The sequence below is a fragment of the Sus scrofa genome, chromosome 4 (genome assembly GCF_000003025.6).
Source record: "Sus scrofa isolate TJ Tabasco breed Duroc chromosome 4, Sscrofa11.1, whole genome shotgun sequence".
Taxonomy (NCBI): domain Eukaryota; kingdom Metazoa; phylum Chordata; class Mammalia; order Artiodactyla; family Suidae; genus Sus; species Sus scrofa.
The window spans coordinates 81,186,264-81,207,472 of NC_010446.5; the positions used below are offsets into that span (position 1 = coordinate 81,186,264).

Sequence of the window (21,209 nt, forward strand, 5' to 3'; positions counted from 1 at the left end):
TCCAATGGGCTAGCTAGCCAGCTCTGCTCCACTTTAAACATATAAAACTCGTTCACAAATGTCCACCACAGTATGGTTGGCAAATCCATTCTACCACTGAAATAATTCAAAGTGCTTGCCAAGTAACAGAAAAACAGTACTGTTATAATTGAGGAGTCAAGTGACTAGATGAAAATGGAAAACAAAGGTTCTAAAAAAAAGTTAAAATGTTAAATGTTAAATTAGTTTCTTGTGGAAGAATAGCAAAAACAATGGTGCACTTAGTTACTAATTTAGGTATACTCCAACTAGGAACATTAATGTAATTTTTTAAGAAGCAGAATAATTCAAATACCCAAATAATTTATAATACCCAAAGTCTATTTGTGGAATGAAAATTTTTCTTACATCAAAAATGAAAAAAAAAAAAAAACCCAGGAGTTTCCTTCGTGCCTCAGCGGTTAACAAACCCAACTAGGATTCATGAGGATGCGGGTTCAATCCCTGGCCTCACTCAGTGGGTTAAGGATCAGGCACTGTCATGAGCTGTGGTGTAGGTCACAGACACGGCTCCCATCCCCTGATCTTGAGTTGCTGTGGCTGTGGTGTAGGCCGGCAGCTGTAGCTCTAATTCGACCCCTAGCCTGGGAATCTCCATATGCCATGGGTGCACACCCCAACCCCCCAAAATAAAACTAAAACCCACTCTAAATAAATTTGACAGAGGAACTCTTCTACATTATATATTTGAATTTTGTTTGCAGAAAATATTAAGTTGTCAAAACAAGGCAGAAATCATTGTACTATCTTTTGGGATAGAAGATAAAGCTGGAAAAATGGACCCCTTGATGACCTGTGTCTATTATAATAAGCAGCCTTATTCATGAAACCAAACTATATCAGGAAAGCCAGAAAATTGTACCAACTAATAAACATCAGTTCAAACAAGACTTTTCTTTTACAATAAAGTCCAGTGAGCAAATAAGTTCCCTTCCCAAAACAGAACCATAAAAAATAATGCCCTGGACAACATAAAAAGGTTAGGTACTGCATTGTCTTCTTTCAGCAAGAATTTTGTTAAGTTAATTTATAAAGAATCCCTCACCCTTGGTATCTGATCCCCCTAGTCTGTGCTCAGCATGACTCTTGTCAAGCCAGAATCATCCTCTTACCCCTGACGTTTCTTCTTAGTAATTTTTATACACTGACCTTCATCCAATCTGCACTATTCTCTGCTATATTCAGAACTGAGCCCAATTCTACATTGAAGACTCTTTCCCCCTATTGGAACAGTTCCTGAATCAAATCTGTTTTTACAACTTTACTATATAGCTCTGTCTTTCCTTTAACATCAAATTCTAAACCTATCTACAGAGCAATAAGCAAAGCAATCAACACATTAAAAATTTCAGTGCAGATTATGTCAACATTTTAAATGTGGAATAAATGGAGGGAAAATGTCTTCAAAAGAATGAGTCTAATTCTCAGCAGCTGCTCAAAGACACTGACAAAGATGATATCCTTACCTGTTGGGGTGGTGCCATGAAGAAGAAGAGACGCCTCAAAAGTACTGATAGGTTGGTAAGCTGGTAACATTCTCCAGGGCAAGATTTTATCTGGGAAAAGATAGGAGAGAGGAGAGATTGATTGATTTGAAATTCCAGCTTTTACAGGCTTTCAGATGCCAAATTATTAATATCTGCTGTTTTTGGAAGTAAGATTATAGGCAATTTTAATTTTTAATTTGGAGCTTTATTTTTTTTCTTTCATGAGCTTATATTACTTTTATAACAATTTTGAGGAGTTCCCGTTGTGGCTTAGCGTTAACTTATCCAAATAGCATCCATGAGGATGCAGGTTCAATCCCTGGCCTTGCTCAGTGGGTTAAGGATCCGGCGTTGCATAAGCTGTGGTGTATGTTGCAGACGTAGCTTGGATCCTTGCTGCTGTGGCTGTGGCAGAGGCCGACAGCTACAGCTATAATTCAACCACTAGCCTGGCAACTTCCATATGCCACAGGTGCGGCCCTAAAAAGACAAAAAAAACCCTGACATTATATTTAACAACAATACTTTGGAACAGTTATTTCTAATGATCACTTTGATTATAACTTGATATGTTAACCCCCCTATTCCAATTAATTCATGGAGTTTAGATATAAGCAGAAAAGTAGAGATGAATATAACTGTAGGATCTAAGTTTCATTAAAAGATTTTATAAATTTCTATCATAGTGTACTAGGAGAGCTTTTATTTAAAGGAGACATAATACACATAACATAAAAATCACTCTTTATCTGTTTTATACAAGACATGTTGTTGATTTAGTAGAGTGGATAAGTGCTCCAGACATCAGCCATGGAGACAGAGATTTCAGCTCTCTGGTTATCATGTACCTCACTGGATTTAGTTGGCAAAATCCTTAGAAGGTAAACCAAGAAATATATGACACAATAAACCTACTAAAAAATAAAAGACATATGTATCCACATAAGATCTTTATTCAAAGGCCAGAGACAAGAACCAAAACTAACAGGTCATGACCATCTTATATGGGACATAAATACCTTGCAATTTAAAAGTAAAAAAAGATCAACATTGAAAAGATTAATATAAGTCGTCATTAAGTCATTTTCTCTTTGTATCTATTCACAAAGCATTACTTCTTTTTCCAAAAGGCATCAATCACTAACATATTTAGTCCCTCTCAAATTATTCTGATTGAAAGAGATACAGCAAAATCAAGAGTTAGCTTGTCTAAGTCAGAGAGAGAGACAGAGAAAAGAGGGAGGGAGGGGAGAGTAAGCAAAACTCTTGGTCATCAACATTAAAGTTAACTCCTGTTTTCTACTTTGCATTCAATTTTAAATGTATCCTCAATCAATCTAGCTTTTCTTTCCCAGGACAAATAATAAAACTCCATAAAATTTTGAAAATACGAGACAATTTCCCCAGTATTATATTGTTTTTAGTACATCTTTCTCAATAGCATCAGCATTAATGCAGAGCAAAGAAAACTGTCAAAATAATTTAGGTCACATGCTATTTCTCCTTTTGATATTCACATTCTTTAAAATATCATATACCCAAAGGAACTGCATGGACACTGGGTGTTTTAGGCCTTATAATTCTACTTACCAGATGAGCCACTATGGTCACATGGTGGGCACATAGTTCAGCAGTCCCATATCTGCAATATGAAGAGAAGGCAATCTTCATACAATTATCTATACAATTATTCAGAAAAGCAAGCAGAACTTCCATAAAGCACTAAATATTTTAAACTAACTACAGTTATTTCCAAGGCCAAGGATCATCACAATGTACAAAGCTACCTAAGCAATAGGCTCTATTGACTTGAGCCAAAGAAAGGAAAGAGGGAACCTAGTTTCTAACTTAATGCCATGAGAGGAAATCAAACCATTTTCAGGGGGGTGTTAAAGGACTGTCGAAACAGAATTTTTCTATAAACTTTCAAGTACAAAGTCATTTACTGTCCATCACTACTATAAATCAATTCAAACCAGAAGAAGCAAGCATGTTGTACCGAGCAAGGAAGCACCACGCATCCATAGCTAACAAAGAGGTGATCATATTAGCACCAAGCACAGCATTCAACAGAGCAGTATCCTAGTGAAAAACAAAGTTATAAATTACCATTAATATTACATTTCTCAAAATAAAACAACACTATCACAATCCAAAAAACCCCCAACAGATCCTTAACGGGAAAGCTCTAGTATCTGAAGAACCTATACTGCCATTTCCTCAACATTTATTGAGCACCCACAACATGTTAAACATTGTGCTGGGATATGGAAAAGTGGCTTTCAAAGAGGTAACTCAATTACAGGTTTCGCAAAGATTCTAAGTAGGCTGAAATCTTTAAAACAATAAATATGATACATATGTCTATACTTTTGTTCCTGCCTTAAATTTCAAATACAACATTTAATATGTGCTGAATTATTACCTACTGTATAATATCTTAAATGATACCGACTCTTATGTAACTTCTAAGAACTTTTTCCCTAGAATTTTTTCAACGTCTTTTCTAATCCTATTCTACTAAAAAAAAAAATCCATGTTAAGCCTAGGATCTAATTAAAGGAGACTGGATTCTGCATACCACTACTTACTTCTTTTCTTTATGAAACTAAATTAGGTGAAATCCTACCCATTTTTACTCTTCTTACACTAACTTTCCATACCTTCCCACCCAAAATATTTTCTTAAATATTTCTAACTAAACATTCCATCTGAATATTGCAGGACTCTAGAATTGCCATTTCCTAGGACAACTGAATTAAAGGGTAAAATGTGCAAGCTGAGAGTGACATTCAAAAATCAATACACATCTACTATCCCCATACTTTTTTCTATATATGAATCACAACTGAGATGAAAGGAAAGCAGAAGTGTAATCTCAGCTTAGCCCAGCAAGCAACAGACTTACCAGTTCAGGGAACAGTGAGGGATGAAAGGAAGCAATAAATGCACACAGATGAATGCAAACATGCTGATATAAGGTGACAGCAACCTGGGCTTGCCCTTTACTCTTCACTCCCTGTAAATGAACAGGTAGAGAGAGTTCACCAGAACACTGCTCAAAACTGGAGAAAATGGCTTTGAGGAGAGACATCCTGCAGGGAAATTGAGAACATGGAATCCAACATTATTAACATTTAACAATTAGCAGGTATGATAATATGACATATGGTTTTTTTTTTTTTAGCAAATCCAAATGTGTCATGAGATATATACCAACTATAGTTTCCAATATGTGTGAATATGTACCCATAAAAATATAGTCGCTGTTACGAAAACCCCTTAAAATTTTTCCTATACATTTTTTATCATTTACCAAGTGTTTATCATAACACAGAATTATTAAAGCCTATGACAAAATTCATGAAAAAACTTGAAATTTAAACTGCTAAATTAGGTAGTGCATACATAATGGAAAATAAGTACAATCATTCAGATAGGGAGAGATCATTTTAAGACTGAAATGGCTTAAAAACTCCCTAGAGAAGATTTAAATAACAAATTAAAAATAGGCAAAATATAAATAGGTAAAGAAGACAAAGCCTGAATGAAAGGTGGGCAGGAATAACCAGTCTGACAGAAGCAAGATATATGTGTAGAAAGACTGAAATGATAAGGTGCAAAAGTAGATGATGACAACAGAATGGGATGGGCCTTAAATGCAAAGCTGAGGACTTGGGATTTATGCTTTAGTTTTTGAGCTCTGAGCTGGGGTTTAGGGAGACTAAATGAGGTACCACTACACAGGATGTCACAGAGGAAAGGATCGAAAAATTGGAGCACAGCAATAACCCAGGGAGTAAGAAATTCTTGCCTGGTGTTGGTAAGAGAATGAATACAAGTGAGACTTCCCAGGAGATTACATGTAGTATCTAAGCATTCTATTTATCTGAGCTCATTTTTACACTCAATGTTTATAACCCTATTAGGCAATATCCTCTAAAAGATGAACAAAATTAAAATATGATTAACACCTATCATAGATCTACGTACTTTATATTTGCATTAAGTAGCAGTAGGTATGAGGTCTACAAAGTAATAATTAGAATATGTGACATAGGGGGAGGAGGGTGGGAGAGGGATGGACAGGGAATTTGGGGTTGGTGGAGGCAAACTGTTACACTTGGAATGTACAGGCAATGAAGTCCTACTGTGCAGCACAGGGAACTATGAGTGATTGGGTCACTTTACTGTACAACAGAAACTGAAACACTGTAAACCAACCATAATTTAAAAAAAAAAAGAATATGCAACATAACAAGTAACTTTTTTTTTTTGTTTTTGCTTTTTAGGGCTGCACCTGCAGCATATGGATATTCACAGGCTAGGGGTCGAACTGGAGCTACAGCTGCCGGCCTACACCACAGCCACAGCAACCAGGATCCGAAGTGCGTCTGCAACCTACAACAGGTTCACAGCAAAGCTGGATCCTTAACCCACTGAGGGAGGCCAGGGATCGAACTGAAACCTGAGGGTTCCTAGTTGGATTAGTTTCCACTGCACAACTACAGGAACTCCCATAACAAAGAACTTAATGTCAAAGTCACTGCAAATAATAGGGCATTAACACATCATAAAATGATTGGATATAAACAACGTCATGTTTGCTACCTGGCTGTAGGTTCTGAGCCGTGACTCTCTGTGCACCACAGTGTTTGTACATCCTTAGGCTGAGAGGGCAGCTTATCCATGATGGCAACCAACAGTAGACACTGTGGAAACTGTAGTTCACATGGCAGCTCTTAAGGGAGTAAAAACATATTAAGTTACATCAAATTGGTAAAAAAATTTTTAAAAAATACATATTTTCAGGAGAAATCTGATTGTAAGATGTAAAAGAAATTAGAGGAATAATTTTTAAAAAATCAGAAATATGTTCCATGGAAAGAAAAGCAGAAGGAATTTTAAATAAAATTTTTAAAACTTAAAAAAAATGGGAATATAAGGGAAAATTCCCATCTCTAACATCTTATAACTAATTAATGAGGTGATTTAACATTAATTCTGTTTTGAAGCTTACCTAGTTTACTATCCAAAACCACTTCCACAAAAGGTTGGAATGTGAGGAGCTGACTGATGAGTGAATCCAGTATAACCAGGAAAGCACCTATTATTTCCTCCTGCTCTGCTTTAGAAATCCCAGCAGCATACAGGCTTGGAGGAAACTTACTGAAAGGGAGGGGAGAAAACTCAATCATTAATAGCTATCTTCTAATTTCAGGTAGAAGTAAATACTGCAAACTGATGTTCATCAGTTCAGTGAAAATGTGTTTAAAAATTAGATTGTATGTATTTTTTTTTTTGTCTTTTGTCTTTTTAGAGCTGTACCTGCTGCATATGGAGGTTCCCAGCCTAGGGGACTCACTGGAGCTACAGCTACCGGCCTACACCACAGCCAAAGCCACGCCAGATCTGAGGCGCGTCTTCGACCTACACCACAGCTCACGGCAATGCCAGATCCTTGACCCGCTGAGGGAGGCCAAGGATAGAACCTGCAACCTCAATGTTCCTAGTCAGATTTGTTTCCACTGCGCCACAACGGGAACTCCAAAGTTATATGCATTTTATAAAACCAAACTCAAAGCATTGAATTGACATGGTAATAGTATGAAGAAATTCTGAATGAAATATCATGGCTATAATTCTATAAAATCAAGTTTATAATCTTAGAAAAGACATTAGTATTGTTTTGATGCATTTTAATGCACTGTTCACAATGGTATCCTTAAAAATACTGTAAAAACACAAATCTTAAACAGTAAAATCATACGTAAAATGACATTTCTGATAAATTCTGGAGGTAATTATTTATACTGAAAGTTGTTTTAAAATAGAATGCTGAATTTACTACAAATTAATACTCATTTCTCAGAAGCAACACCTTTACAAGAACTATACTAACTCTGAAGGTAAATGCAATTTTCATAAAAAATGTCTCAGCAACTGGGGCTTAAACCAAACTTCAATCAAAACCTATGTGAGGAGTTCCCATTGTGGTGCAGGGGAAACGAATCCGACTAGGAACCATGAGGGTGCGGGTTCGATCCCTGGCCTTGCTCAGTGGGTTGGGGATCTGGCATTGCCGTGAGCTGTGGTGTAGGTCGCAGATGTGGCTTGGATCTGGTGTTGCTGTGGCTCTGGCATAGGCCAGAAGGAACAGCTCCAATTAGACCCCTAGCCTGTGAACCTCCATATGCCACGGGTGTGGCCCTAAAAGGACAAAAGACAAAACAAACGAAAAAAACCTATGTGAAATAAGATATGTATTCAGTATTTTTTGTCATGTTATTTTACCTATAGCAAATTTGACATTATGTGAGAAAATCCAATCTATTAGGGAATGACAGCACTTAAAAGGATGCACTTAAGATAAACACTTTTGCAGTGTGTTGGAAGAAGCACTAGTCTGTCAATTACTAGTTATGTGACTTTGATTTTTTCATTTGACCTCTCTGAGCCTCAGTTTCTTCGCTTATAATACTGATTCAGAGTTGTGAGGATTAAACAACTAAGTGAAATTATAAGGTGAAAGACATATATAAATACAACATAGGTAATGAAATTCCATGGATTTGAATTATAGCTACTGAGCAAAAGCAAGTAGGTGTTTTTTAATCAAATGACAAATTTTAAAATTAATTTGTTACAGCACAAGGAATTCAATATTCTGTAATAACCTGTATGAGAAAACAATCTGAAAAAGAATAGATATATGCATGTGTTTAACTCGATCACTTTGCTATACACATGAAACCAACACAACAATGTAAATCAACTATACTCCAATATAAAATAAATATGAAATCGAATTGAAAAAAATTTATTTGACATTTATTAAGTGCCTCTATATATGCCAAGTACCTTTTCAGGAGTATGTGATATAGCAGTAAACAGAATATACAAAATTATTGCCTTTACAGATCATATACTCTAACGAAGGGAAGAAGTTAACAAGTAAGTAAGTAAACATACAGTACAGTAGATGTTAATAAGTGCTACGGAGAAAAAATAAAATAAGGTGGACAAGAAATTCTACTGAATTCTGTCTGAATGAGTCATTTAAATGTTTGCACAGAGAGGGAGTTCCCGTCGTGGCTCAGTGGTTAACAAATCCAACTAGGAACCATGAGGTTGCGGGTTCGGTCCCTGCCCTTGCTCAGTGGGCTAACGATCCGGCGTTGCCATGAGCTGTGGTGTAGGTTGCAGATGCGGCTCAGATCCCGAGTTGCTGTGGCTCTGGTGTGGGCCAGTGGCTACAGCTCCAACTTGACCCCTAGCCTGGGAACTTCCACATGCCTCAGGAGCAGCCCAAGAAATGGCAAAAGACAGAAAAAAAAAAAAAAAAGAGTTTGCACAGAGAAGTCACATGATCTAATTTATGTTTTATCTCTCACTTTGGCTACTCAATTTAAGTCAATTTAATGGTAGCAGTTCAGGTGGTTAGAAGTGGTTGGATTCTGTATATACATACTGCATGTAATATTTATACTGAAGGTGACACTGACAGAATGAGGGGTATGAGAGCAAGAGAAACAGCAAAGATAACAGCGAGGTGTTTTTGGCATGATCAATTTGAAGAACCAAGTTGCCACTTAAACTGAAATGAAGAAGCTGTAAGAGGAGCAGTTGGAGGAGTAGATGAAATGAGTGGGAATCAAGAGTATGGTTTGGGTCAATTTAAGTGCAGATGTCCTGACTGGCAGGAAGACATTAAAGGGGAGAGACACCCTAAAGTCTTAAGACTAAATGACCACAGAGAAGAGAGGAGAAGACTGAGTGCTGGGGCACACCCAACTTTAAGAAGCTGGAAAGACGAGGAGGAACCTGCTGAGGAGGAAGAATTGTCCTGGAAGCCAAAAGAAGAAAGAGTCCAAATGAAAGGGACTCTGCTGACAGGTTACATATGATGAGGTCTAAAACTGACCACTGGATCCAGCAACATGGAGGTCACTGATGACCTTGACAAGAGCTGTTTGGTCAAGTGAGAGTATGGAAAGCCTGATTCAAGTAGCTTCAAAAAAGAATGTAGAGACAGAGGTGTAGACAACCCTTTCCAGGAGTTTTGCTGTAAAGAGGGATAAAACTCGACTAAGAGATTAAATGGATTAAAGAAATATTAGAAGGCTGCTGGATCAATGAACTGACAGATTGCTTTGGTGTCAATTTGAGGGCTCTTCGAGGTAACTGTCAATTAAGATGTCACTTAGCCCCTATCTAAATTCTAAACCCCTTTCTGTAATTCACTTTTTCCTAAGATAAACTACTACCTGACTTAAGTCTCATAGAAGTAAAAATTAAGAAAAATGAAAAAACTACATGCCTTTACAAGATATATATACATACACATATATATAAAACCTCTTTTTTTGCCTTTAGTATTTATACCAATTATTCATCAGTTACTAAGGTACTAGTACTAGTTATAAGGTATAGTTAAGAATAAAAAGATAAGTAAAACTTACATGAAATCTATTCTTTAAAAGCATCCATCCCATTAATTTTATGCAAGCAGATAAAAATTTACTAAAACATTAAGAAAAATTACCCTGATAATTTAAAAATGATACACACTTAACATTTGCAGGTTCAAAAGGCACTGTTACATTTTAATGGTCATACAGCATTCTTCTTACCTATGTATCTGAAGATAAAGCTGGTGCAATGTACAGCAAGAATCAGAGAGGAAAGGAAGAAATTCCTAAAATAAAGCAACTCCATTTATTCTTTGTATACAATGTGCTTTCCTAATATATATCCATTCATTAAAATCATGCAATATAAAATAAAATCCTAGATGTGCCACACAGGGGAAAAAAAAAGTTCTTGCATGAGAATAAAAAGGGGAATAAGGCTAAGTACCTAAAATCCTTTACGATTAATGCTATCAACATGACCACAATTCAGAGCTATCATTGACTAAGGACCTACTAAGTGCTCGGTAGAGAGGTGGCAAGTACGTACTTTACATTATTTAATTTTAATCCTCTCAAAAATTTTATGACCTATTACTGTCTCTATTTCACAGACTAGAAAGCTGAAGCTAAGGTATCAAGTAACTTGACTGAACCACAGAGCTAAAAACCAGTAGGGCTGGGATTCAAGTACGGTTGTGATTGTTCTATACATTATAATTAGGCTATCTCTTAGAAGGTAAAAGAAATAGTTTAAATTATAGGATATAGGAAAAAAAAAGTTGATGATTAATTTCTTAAAATTTAAATTCCCTTGAGAGAAAAGAATTGATTTTAAAATTGTTAATTAGGCACGTAAATATGAGATAATTAGCTATCCATCAAGTGCCACTGGTGCTAGGACCCTCCCACCATATACTTCTGCCACTGAAATACACCATGAGCTGCAAGGAACCCAACTACAGTAAGTGGACGTGCCCAGAAGAACCAACTCAGGCAACACACTAACCAGAATGGCAACTTGTCAGTAGACGGTATGTCTGCCATGTAATTCTGACTTAGACAGTCATCAGAAATCCTTGTCTTGTCTTCAAAAAGAGGAAGACAAGGTCAAAAGCAAATTCAACACGGACGATAGATATTTTAAAAAAATTACACGTATTAATAATGATATTTCTTTCACTAGCTGCTGTAAGTACTGTCTGCTCTTCTCTCCAAATAACCTGCCTTGTCATAGATCTTCATATATTACTCTGCTATCTTGATGACTCCCAAATATGCCAGTTATCTTAAAATTATTAAGCAGTTTGAACATTTAAACTTTAACAACCTAATTTAGAAATGTGGTAGAAATAATTTAAAGACAGTATTTAGGAGTTCCTGTTGTGGCTCAGTGGTTAACAAATCCAACTAGGAACCATGAGGTTGTGGGTTCGATCCCTGGCCTTGCTCAGTGGGTTAAGGATCCGGTGTTGCTGTGAGCTGTGGTGTAGGCGTGGCTCGGATCCTGCGTTGCTGTGACTCTGGCGTAGGCCAGTGGCTATAGCTCCAATTGGACCCCTAGCCTGGGAACCTCCATATGCTGCGGGTGCAGCCCTATAAAGAAAAATAAATAAATAAATAAATAAAAATAAAATAAAAACAGTATTTAAAGGCAAATTGAATTATCTTCATAAAACTGATTTGTGCTTATAGAAATAATTTTTTCAAATAATTGAATAAAACCAGTAATAGTATGATGGTAGCAATTTAAATGATATAACAGATGCTCAATATTTAACAATTAACAATATTAAACCATGTAATGGAAAAAATAAAAATTATAAAAAAAAGAAATTAAACCAAAACCCCTACAAAATATACTCTTGACAAAATAACTTCAAAAGGCTGTTTTTAGCAAGAATAAAAACAGGATAACTTATGTACTGTAGATTTCACATTCGTGTATCATTAAAAAAAAAAAAAAAACAAAACCAAAAACAAGGCTTAGGAGTTCCCACTGGGACACAATGGGTTAAGAATCCAACTGCAGCTGCTTGGGCTGTGGTAGAGGTACATATTTGATCCCCAGCCTAGTGCACTGGGTTATAATGATCCAGCAGCAGAGGTTACAGATGTGGCTTGGATTCAGTCTCTGGCCTGGGAACTTCCATATGCTTCGGCTGCAACTATTAAAAACCAAAAAAGAAAAAGCCTTACCTTAGTATAGTGCAAAAGTGAGTTGGCAAAGAAACGACACAATTTGAGTGTTTTCTGAAATAATCGGCAGTCAGCATTATCCTGTTCCAAAAAAAGGAAATAATATAGCATAAGAGGAAAAGAATATGAAGTTAGAGGACTTGTGAGACAATATTTTCTACAAAGATCTCGAAACATTTTCCAAGAAAAAGTAATTCTCTGAATTGTTAGAAGCAACACAAACACACACCAAATGATAAAGATACTTCAAAAAAATAAACTCTAATTTGACCTTTAATAAAAATATTTCAAAATAGTCAATTTTCCTCAGCAGAAACAGATTAGATGAAAATTCACTTCTTTGATAATTACAAACATGAACTTTCTTACATACTGCTATGGCAGTTTCAAAGTACAGAGATTAAAAATGAATCTACAGTGACCTTATAATACGCTCGATAAGAAATTTTATTCAGCTTACATGTCATATCACAAGAAATCTTTCCTGACTTCATGACTGAATTCCTATGTTTACTCCCATGAGGCAAGTCCCAATTCTCCAAAGATCACACTATTCTTTTACTTGCTTGTTTCCTGACCTAGATTATATTGTTGAGGGCAGGAAAATGTAACTAACTTGACTCCCAGTACATTTTCTGGCACAGAATGAGCACTCTGGAAATACCTGTTAAATGAATAAATGGTGACATACAACTTAACGCTCACCTAAAGTTTTTTCTTTCTCATTTAAGAGAAAATTATACAAGATTTGGCTGAAGACTCTAGTTTTACTTCATTACTAAATAGTATACTAATTAAAATCTAGAGCTCTGCTTTTCACAAAGCAAGTATAGAACACATAAATACTGTCCTATCTTGATTTTCTCAGGTGTTTAAACCAGAAATTTTCCATCTCAATGCCAACAAAACAGGTGAGGATATGAACAAGGAAGACAATTTTTAATGTTCCAAAAACAATTCATTCTTCTCTTTTAAAAATAAAACAAGAAAAATAATGATAAAATACTGATAAATGTAGTGGGCAATAAATCTAAGTGTAGGTAATAGATATAAAAATAAGTTTAGGTCTCCCAAGGCAACAGAAATAAAAGCAAAAATAAACCAATGGGACCTAAGCAAACTCATAAGCTTTTGCACAGCAAAGGAAACCATAAAAAAAGACAACCTATGGAATGGGAGAAAATAGTTTCAAACGATGCAACTGATTTTAATCTCTAAAATATACAAACAACTTATACAACTCAACAGCAAAAAAACTAACAACCCAAGTGAAAAATGGGCAGAAGACCTGAATAGACATTTCTCCAAAGATATACAGATGGCCAACAGGCACATGAAAAAATGCTCAAGAACACCAATTATTAGAGAAATGCAAGTCAAAACTAAAATGAGGTACTACCTCACACCTGTCAGAGTGGCCATCATTAACAAGTCAACAAATAACAAAGGCTGGAGAGGATGTGGAGAAAAGGAAACCCTCCTACACTGTTGATGGGACTGTAACTTGGTACAACCACTATGGAAAACAGTATGGAGGTACTTCAGAAAACTAAGTATAGAACTACCACATGACCCAGCAATGCCATTCCTGGGCATATATCCGGACAAAACTTTCACTGAAAAAGATATGCACTCATATATTCATTATAGCACTATTCACAATATCAACACATGGAAACAACCTAAATGTCCATCAAGAGATGAATGGATTAAGAAGATATGGTATATATACACAATAGAATACTACTCACCTATAAAAAAGAAAAAAATGCCATTTGCAGCAACATGGATGGAACTAGAGACTCTCATACTAAGTGAAGTTAAGTCAGAAAGAGAAAGACAAACACCATATATCATTTATATCTGTAATCCAATATACAGCACAAATGAACCTTTCCACAGAAAAGAAGCTCATGGACTTGGAGAAGAGACTTGTGGTTGCCAAGGAGGGGGAGGGAGTGGGATGGACTGGGAGTTTGGGGTTAACAGATGCAGACTATTGCAATTGGAGTGGATAAGCAATGCGATCCTGCTGTATAGCACAAGGAACTATATCCAGTCACTTGTAATGGAACATGATGGAGGATACTGTGAGAAAAAGACTATGTATGTATGTATGCCTGGGTCACTTTGCTATACAGTAGAAATTGACAGAACACTGTAAATCAACTATAATGGAACGAATAAAAGTCTTTTTAAAAAAATATTAAGTTTAAGGAGTTCCTGTTGTTGCACAGCGGAAACAAACCCGACTAGTATCCATGAGGATGGGGGTTTGATCCTTGGCTTCACTCAGTGGGTCGGGGATCCAGCATTACCGAGAGCTGTAGTGTAGGTCACAGATGTGGCTCAGATCCTATGTTGCTGTGGCTGTGGTATATGCCAGCGGCTGTAGCTCCAATTTGATTCCTATCCTGGGAATTTCCATATGCCACAGGTGCAGCCCTAAAAAGCAAAAAAAAAAAAAAAAAAAAAAGTTAATTTTCTGAAAATAGCTTTCCATGAGCATTATATGAATAAGAGAAGGAATTACAGTACAAATTAAGTTTATATCTAAGAGCCTTACAAATAAATTTCCCTATTTCTATGGAAAAACTAAGTTACTAGTAGCTAAAAACTTGCCAAAAAGTTTAACAGTCTCCTTCCGAAACCATACTTAAGACTTAAGAGAATAAATATCAATTTTGGGGACTGTTAAGGATTAAACTGTGTCCCCTAAAAAGATAAACCCCGATACCTCACAATGTGGCTTTATCTAGAAACAGGGTCATTGCAGATGTGATTAGTTAAGATGAGGTTATACAGAGCAGGATGTACCTATTCTAATACGCCTGGTGTCCTCATTATAAAGATGATGTGAAGAGACAGAGAAAGAACACCACAGAATGATGGGTGCAGTGACTGAAGGTATATGGCTGTAAAAGGAATCCCAGTGATAGAGAAAGTAAGAGAAATACATGGGGCAGACTCTCCCTACAGCCTTTAAGAGAACATGGTCCTGCTGACACATTTCAGACTATCCACTAGAACTGTGAGAGAATAAGTTTCTATTTTTAATTTGTGGTAATTTGTTATGGCAGCCTCAGGAACCTAACAGAGGAACTGATAACATTTTATATGCTTCCATAAATAGCATATTACCTATGAAACCTAGTGGTTTTATTTTGTTATTTCTGACAATGAGGTGAAAAAACTGCTTGGAAGATGTCATTGTAATAGTTTGCTTCCTCAATAAATATCAATAGCGAACAGCAGAGGGGGCTGCTGATCAAAATCTACAGTTAAGGATGGAGAAACTATACAGACCATCTCTGTTCCATTTCAGGTGACGGACAGTAAGTAGTGCTGGTCACATTTATCAGTCCCAGATTATCACAAGGAAAAACACGAAAATTTGCATGGACAGTTAATAAAGTTTACAATTTAAATTCTCTGATTTTCATATACAAGCAATTTATATATGCTAAACATTTTATACTTCATGCACATATAGCTTTCCTGGTCAGGCATCCTCAAGACTTCTCTTTTGGGAGTTCCCATCATGGGTCAGTGGTTAACAAATCCAACTAGTATCCATGAGGATGCGGGTTCGATCCTTGGCCTCACTCAGTAGGTTAAGGATCTGGCATTGCCATGACCTGTGGAGTAGGTCTTGTGTTGCTGTGGTTGTGGTGTAGGCTGGTGGCTACAGCTTCAATTTCAACCCATAGCCTGGGAACTTCCATGTGCCATGGGTGTGGCCCTAAAGGGCAAAAAAAAAAAAAAAAGACTTCTCTTTTCTCTTCCACTATAGGCCATACTGCTGCTTGGGCTTTCCCTCTCACTCCTGTCCAGGAATCTCCCCATCGCATCTTTCTCTCCAAGTATTAGCAGGGTGGGAGTGGAGACGGGTGTCTGTGGTGTCACGATAAGCATCATGGAAGTTGGGAAAACAGGTTGGGGTTGAGGATGTAGACATAGGATAAAGGTGGAGAAGGGAACAACTTTCCTGCCATTGACACAGGATACTCAACTATGCCGTGTTGAGTATTCCTTTTCCTTTCAGCAAGGTGAAGGGAATCGGGAAGGGTACATGAAAGAAGTGGGGACAGCAAAGGCAAAGAAAAATGAAAGAAAGGATGGGAGGGGAGGATAAAGAGAAAAAGAGAAGAAAGAAGGAAAAGTAAAAAATCTTTACCATCTAAATACTCCTCATGTCCTCTTACCAGCTTCAGAAACCTTTTTTTAAAATTTCCACCCTCCTCTAGGGTCTGTCCTTCCAGATCATGTCTGACCGACAAGTTGTGACCAGTGTTTAGGAATTGGGTGAATCTTTACACGTCAACCTCCACAGTGGCTGGGCAGGGAAGAGGAAAAGCAGAGGTACAAAGGAATTCCCTGTATTAGTCCGCAAGTCTACAACTGGAAGGGATGTTATTGTTATCTTATGGAGAAATATTTAACTCATTTTCCCAGTGAAATTATTACCTGTAACTATGATGTCCTGAGTACTAGTAATCCTATAATTTAGGACTATTGTGAGTTAAATAAACTTTAAAGAGATAGGCTAAGAAGGCATTATGTGCAACACTGTTACAGGAAAATAAATTATAATTCTCAATAAGCATATCACAAATTTTTAGGATACAACCTGTTTTATAAAAGGGATGCCATTATAACTTTTTGAAATCTATGTGAATGTAAGACTATACATCAAGTTTAGAAGACTGACAGATACACACATACACACACAGTTGTGTATTCTATCTCTACAGGATGCAACAGATTGATGAAGAAAAAGTTGACCGTGGCTGTATCCTATAATAAATACAGGACTAAGGAATTAGATTTCTGTCCTAGGGTAGAAAAAAATGAAAGGATTCTCAGGAGAATGCCTTGATGAACCAAATAGTACATAAAAAGGGAGGGACAGGTAGACCATAGAGGGAATGAGAGCAGATACCAGTCTAATGCAATGTTTTAGGTGGGTGCAAAGTTATGGGCTGTAAACAAACTCACAGATTGAAAATAAAAACAAACAAACTAAAACCGTTTTAGGCAGACTAATCCACAGACGAGAGATTTAGTAACAGGCAAAGAGTTACTGTTTCACAGTGTTGTTAGACCATATTTTACCTGCGAATCTGACTGGGTCATCTGCTCAGCTAACTGTAAACAAGAATGGAAGGAGTAAAGAATGTCTTCACACAAGCTAGTAATTATATCTTTGTGTTTCAGCTGACTCTTTATAACAGATTGGTGCTTAAGGCTCTGCCTAAATGAATAAAAAGAAAAGGAAACAATCACCATCAAGTAACTTAGTCATAAAAATACAACTTGAAAGTACATGTAAAAAATTAAAACGCATCATATATATTTAGACGTGGTATAATTAAGATGTACTAACTTTACCTATGAAGCGGTCACGTTTGTTTGAATTAAGTTGCTAATTTTTAATTTCTCTTTATAAAATTAAAAAAAATTAAACTCTTACTATATGCCAGACACCCTGCTAAGACCTGGAGACAGAGGTGAATGAAAAGACAATTTCCACCCTGTCTGCAAGGAATTTCTGGTCTAGCACAAGAGAGAACATTGAATAATTAAGTACAACTGTGATCAATGCTAAGCTAACAAGTCCAGGTGCTATAGTAGAGAGATCTAATCTAACTTATTCGCAGAGTGAGGATACAATGAAGGCTTCCATGAAGACATAACACTTTAAGAACTGAAAGATAAGCAGGGGTTAGCAAAGTGTGGAGTATAGGGGAGAAGGATCTAGGCAGAGGGAAAAGCTGTGAAAAGGCTCAAGGACAGGAGGGTTTTATACATTTGAGGACTAAGAGCAGGGGGGAAGCATTGGAGACAAGGCTGTTGAAGAAGGCAGGAGCCAGAGAAGATTAGGTTTTCACTCTTAGTAAACTGGGATGATGGATTTTAATCAGTGATCTAATTCACATTGTGAAAGATCAATCTGAATGCTGGTTAAAAAAATGAACTGGAAGGGGGCAAGAGTAGAAGATATTTGATAACAATGATGGTGATGTGGCTAGTTCACTGGCCACTCACTATATGACTTGCAATTCACACAAATAACTCAATTAATTCTCACTATAACCGCACAAAGGTGCTGTTGTTATAACTTCCATTTTCAGATGAGCAAACTAAGGTTCAGAGAAGTTAACCAAATTGCCCAAGGGTTTGGAGGAGTGATTTCAGAATGAATTCAAGATATGCAAGGTGGCTCAGAGCTGAAACTTTTAATCAGAACACTATTACTTGCTGGCAACTTAATGACCCAGTGGTGCAAGAAAAGCACCTAAGACCTGAAAGTATTATACTGACCTTTAATGTTTTATGCATGTTTATAAAATAGAGGTTCTTAACCGTTTTACATCTCAATCATATCTCCTCCCACTCCTATGGATCTGATGAATGCTATGGGCACTCTCCCTAGTTATCCTTCATAATGGTCCAGGTAAAATTACTTTATAAGTGGAATTAAACTTGAACTCAAAAGCAGTAACAGATTATATTCAGTTCTAGTTATAACTGTTAATTATCTAAGCCTGGAAATAAGACATTTGATAGTTAAATAACAGTAGCAGTAAGGCAAGTGGTTAGACCCATGGCCCATTATTTCAGAAGTACTAGCTAACTAGGTAGACTTTTTTTTTTTTTTTTGGTCTTTTTAGGGCTGCACACACAGCATATGGAGGTTTCTAGACTAGGGGTTGAATCGGAGCTGTAGCTGCCAGCCTACACCACAGCCACAGCAACATGGGTTCTGAGCCACAACTGTGACCTACCCCACAGCTTATGGCAACGCCAGATCCTTAACCCACTGATTGAGGCCAGGAATTGAACCTGCGTCCTCATGGATACTAGTCAGGTTCATTGACCACTGAGCCACAATGGGAACTCCTAGAACTTTTCTTAAATCTTAGAAGCAGCAAGGTAAGGAAGTTCAATTTGGTTTGGAAGCTACATGTACAATATCTGGATTATAAGACAGCAGTGTCAGTAAACACAACATACCGCTATACCAAATGTTTTATATGCAATCAAAGAAAATTTATAAATAATTAAGGTTTTGGATTTGGAAAATATATTACAAAAAGTAAAAACAAAACAAAAAACTTACTTAATTATAAATTTCCAAGTATTGGCATGGAATGCATGGTCCATACTGGAAATAACAGAGCAGATATCCAACAATGAATGAATAACTACAAAGAAAGATAACAGAACTCTTAGGACATTCAAATGTCATATGAGGGTGAGTTTCTTCTATATTTAAACATATTTACTGAACAATTTCAACATTTGTTAAAATGGTAATACAGCTTGAAAAATACTGTGTTAAAATAATTAGCGAAAGTAGGTGTCATACTTTTGATTTAGGGTTTATAACTACTCTTTATAACCTAAATAAAACTAATATTCAGTGGAATAAAAGTTGTGTCCTACTATAACTGAAATATTCTACAGATATTCTAATCCAAAATGACAAAATATAGGAAAGAAAACTTAAGGAAGAATCAAAACAAATTTGCCCAGTACTCACTAAGGCATCTACTCTGGTAGATTATCTGTTAAAAATAAGGACAATAAATCCCCTGAGTCCACACTCTAGGGCAGTTCCCTTCCACACTGACCCTGGGTTTGGCCACATAACTTTAGCTTTGGTCAACAGGACAAAAATAAACATAAGGTAAGCTGAGACTTTATAAGTGCTTTCATCATGGGGCCTACCCTCTCTTGCTGCTCTTAGAACCCTGAGGCCATTAGCAGATGGCTGCTCCTGGGCTAACCTGCTGGATGATGTTACCTACCCTTGGATGGCTCAGTACCTTACTTCTCCCTCTTCCAAAGCCACGAACACACCAGAGAGCCAATTACACTGTGTGGAACAGAGAAAGCTGTCCCAGCTGAGTCCTAACTACAGTGCTAACTCAGAATTGTGAATAAATGAAATAGCGGCCACTTTAATGTCATAGATTTTGCGGTGGTTTGTTAGAGAGCAATGGATACCTGATAATACCTCACAAAACCAACTTACCATCTCTATGCTAAAGCTATGAATGCAATCTTTGCCCAAACTCTGGTTTATGATCCATCAATGAGTGATGAAATTAATGAAACAGCAATCAGCAACTCTTTAAAAATGAAATAAACTAAGGACTTTCCATTGTGGTGCAAGAGAAATGAACCCGACTAGTATCCATGAGGATGTGGGTCTGATCTCTGGCCTCATTCAGTGGGCCAGGGATCCAGCATTGCCATGAGTTGTCACAGACGTGGCTCAGATCCCATGCTGCTATGGCTGTGGCTGTAGTGTAGGCTGGCAGCTGTAGCTCCGATTCAACCCCTAGCCTGGGAACTTTCATATGCTGAACCTGCGGCCCTAAAAAGCAAAAAATAAAAGAAAAAAGAAAAAGGAATAGACTATAATAGAGTACAATACATGTAAAATGGGCATTATTTCATGCACAATAATTGAATGTGGTATATACATACACATTCACAAACACACACATATAGGTGATTTTGTGTGTTCTGGGAAGGAATACAAACTTCATTTCTTACTATGAGTTATGGTTAGAAACTCTGAAAGCTACTGCCTCAGAATTTGGACATTAGAGGATATAAAGTTGCATAACTTTCTTTGAAATAATAATTGTAGAGAAATCAACCTACTGCGAACATTGACTAAATATATAAAAATCTACGTTATTGCATCAAATATCAACTTTACAAAATACAAAATTTAAGAGATTAAAAGTTTACTGGGTAGGATTTGCATTTTTTAACACATAAGATCATGAATCATTAGAAACAATCTTGGGTTCAATAATTTAACTGATGTTCAGTTTATAGTCAATATATACCATATACTAATTAATAAGATTTCTTCACTCACCTACTACCATATCCAAAATATCATCATTCTCATCTATCAAAGGGTCCATGCAAACCATATCCAGCAGTTCCATTAGCTGCTTTTGAAGGGAATAGGCCTCTTTGAAAAGCGCCTGCAGAAGGTCTGAGACTAGGTGTAAACGCCCAGAATAGACAGATTCACTATTCTGAT

At 36.7% G+C, this 21,209-nt stretch overlaps 1 protein-coding gene across 2 annotated transcripts in view; it reads right to left on the reverse strand.

Moving 5' to 3' along the window:
• C4H1orf112 (chromosome 4 C1orf112 homolog) overlaps positions 1–21,209 on the reverse strand; it is a 41,184-nt gene that overhangs the window by 11,353 nt on the left and 8,622 nt on the right. Inside the window, exons 6-16 of one of the 2 annotated variants that reach the window (XM_001928004.6) lie at positions 21,039–21,204; positions 19,260–19,344; positions 17,252–17,390; positions 12,137–12,217; positions 10,160–10,224; positions 6,547–6,695; positions 6,138–6,267; positions 4,435–4,621; positions 3,526–3,608; positions 3,117–3,168; positions 1,506–1,595 (exon numbers count right to left, since the gene is read on the reverse strand). In XM_001928004.6, coding sequence (XP_001928039.4) covers positions 1,506–1,595; positions 3,117–3,168; positions 3,526–3,608; positions 4,435–4,621; positions 6,138–6,267; positions 6,547–6,695; positions 10,160–10,224; positions 12,137–12,217; positions 17,252–17,390; positions 19,260–19,344; positions 21,039–21,204 — 1,227 coding nt within the window. Of the gene's footprint in view, positions 1–1,505; positions 1,596–3,116; positions 3,169–3,525; positions 3,609–4,434; positions 4,622–6,137; positions 6,268–6,546; positions 6,696–10,159; positions 10,225–12,136; positions 12,218–17,251; positions 17,391–19,259; positions 19,345–21,038; positions 21,205–21,209 lie in introns of those variants that run through there. The other variant, XM_021089430.1, reaches the window with a different exon arrangement.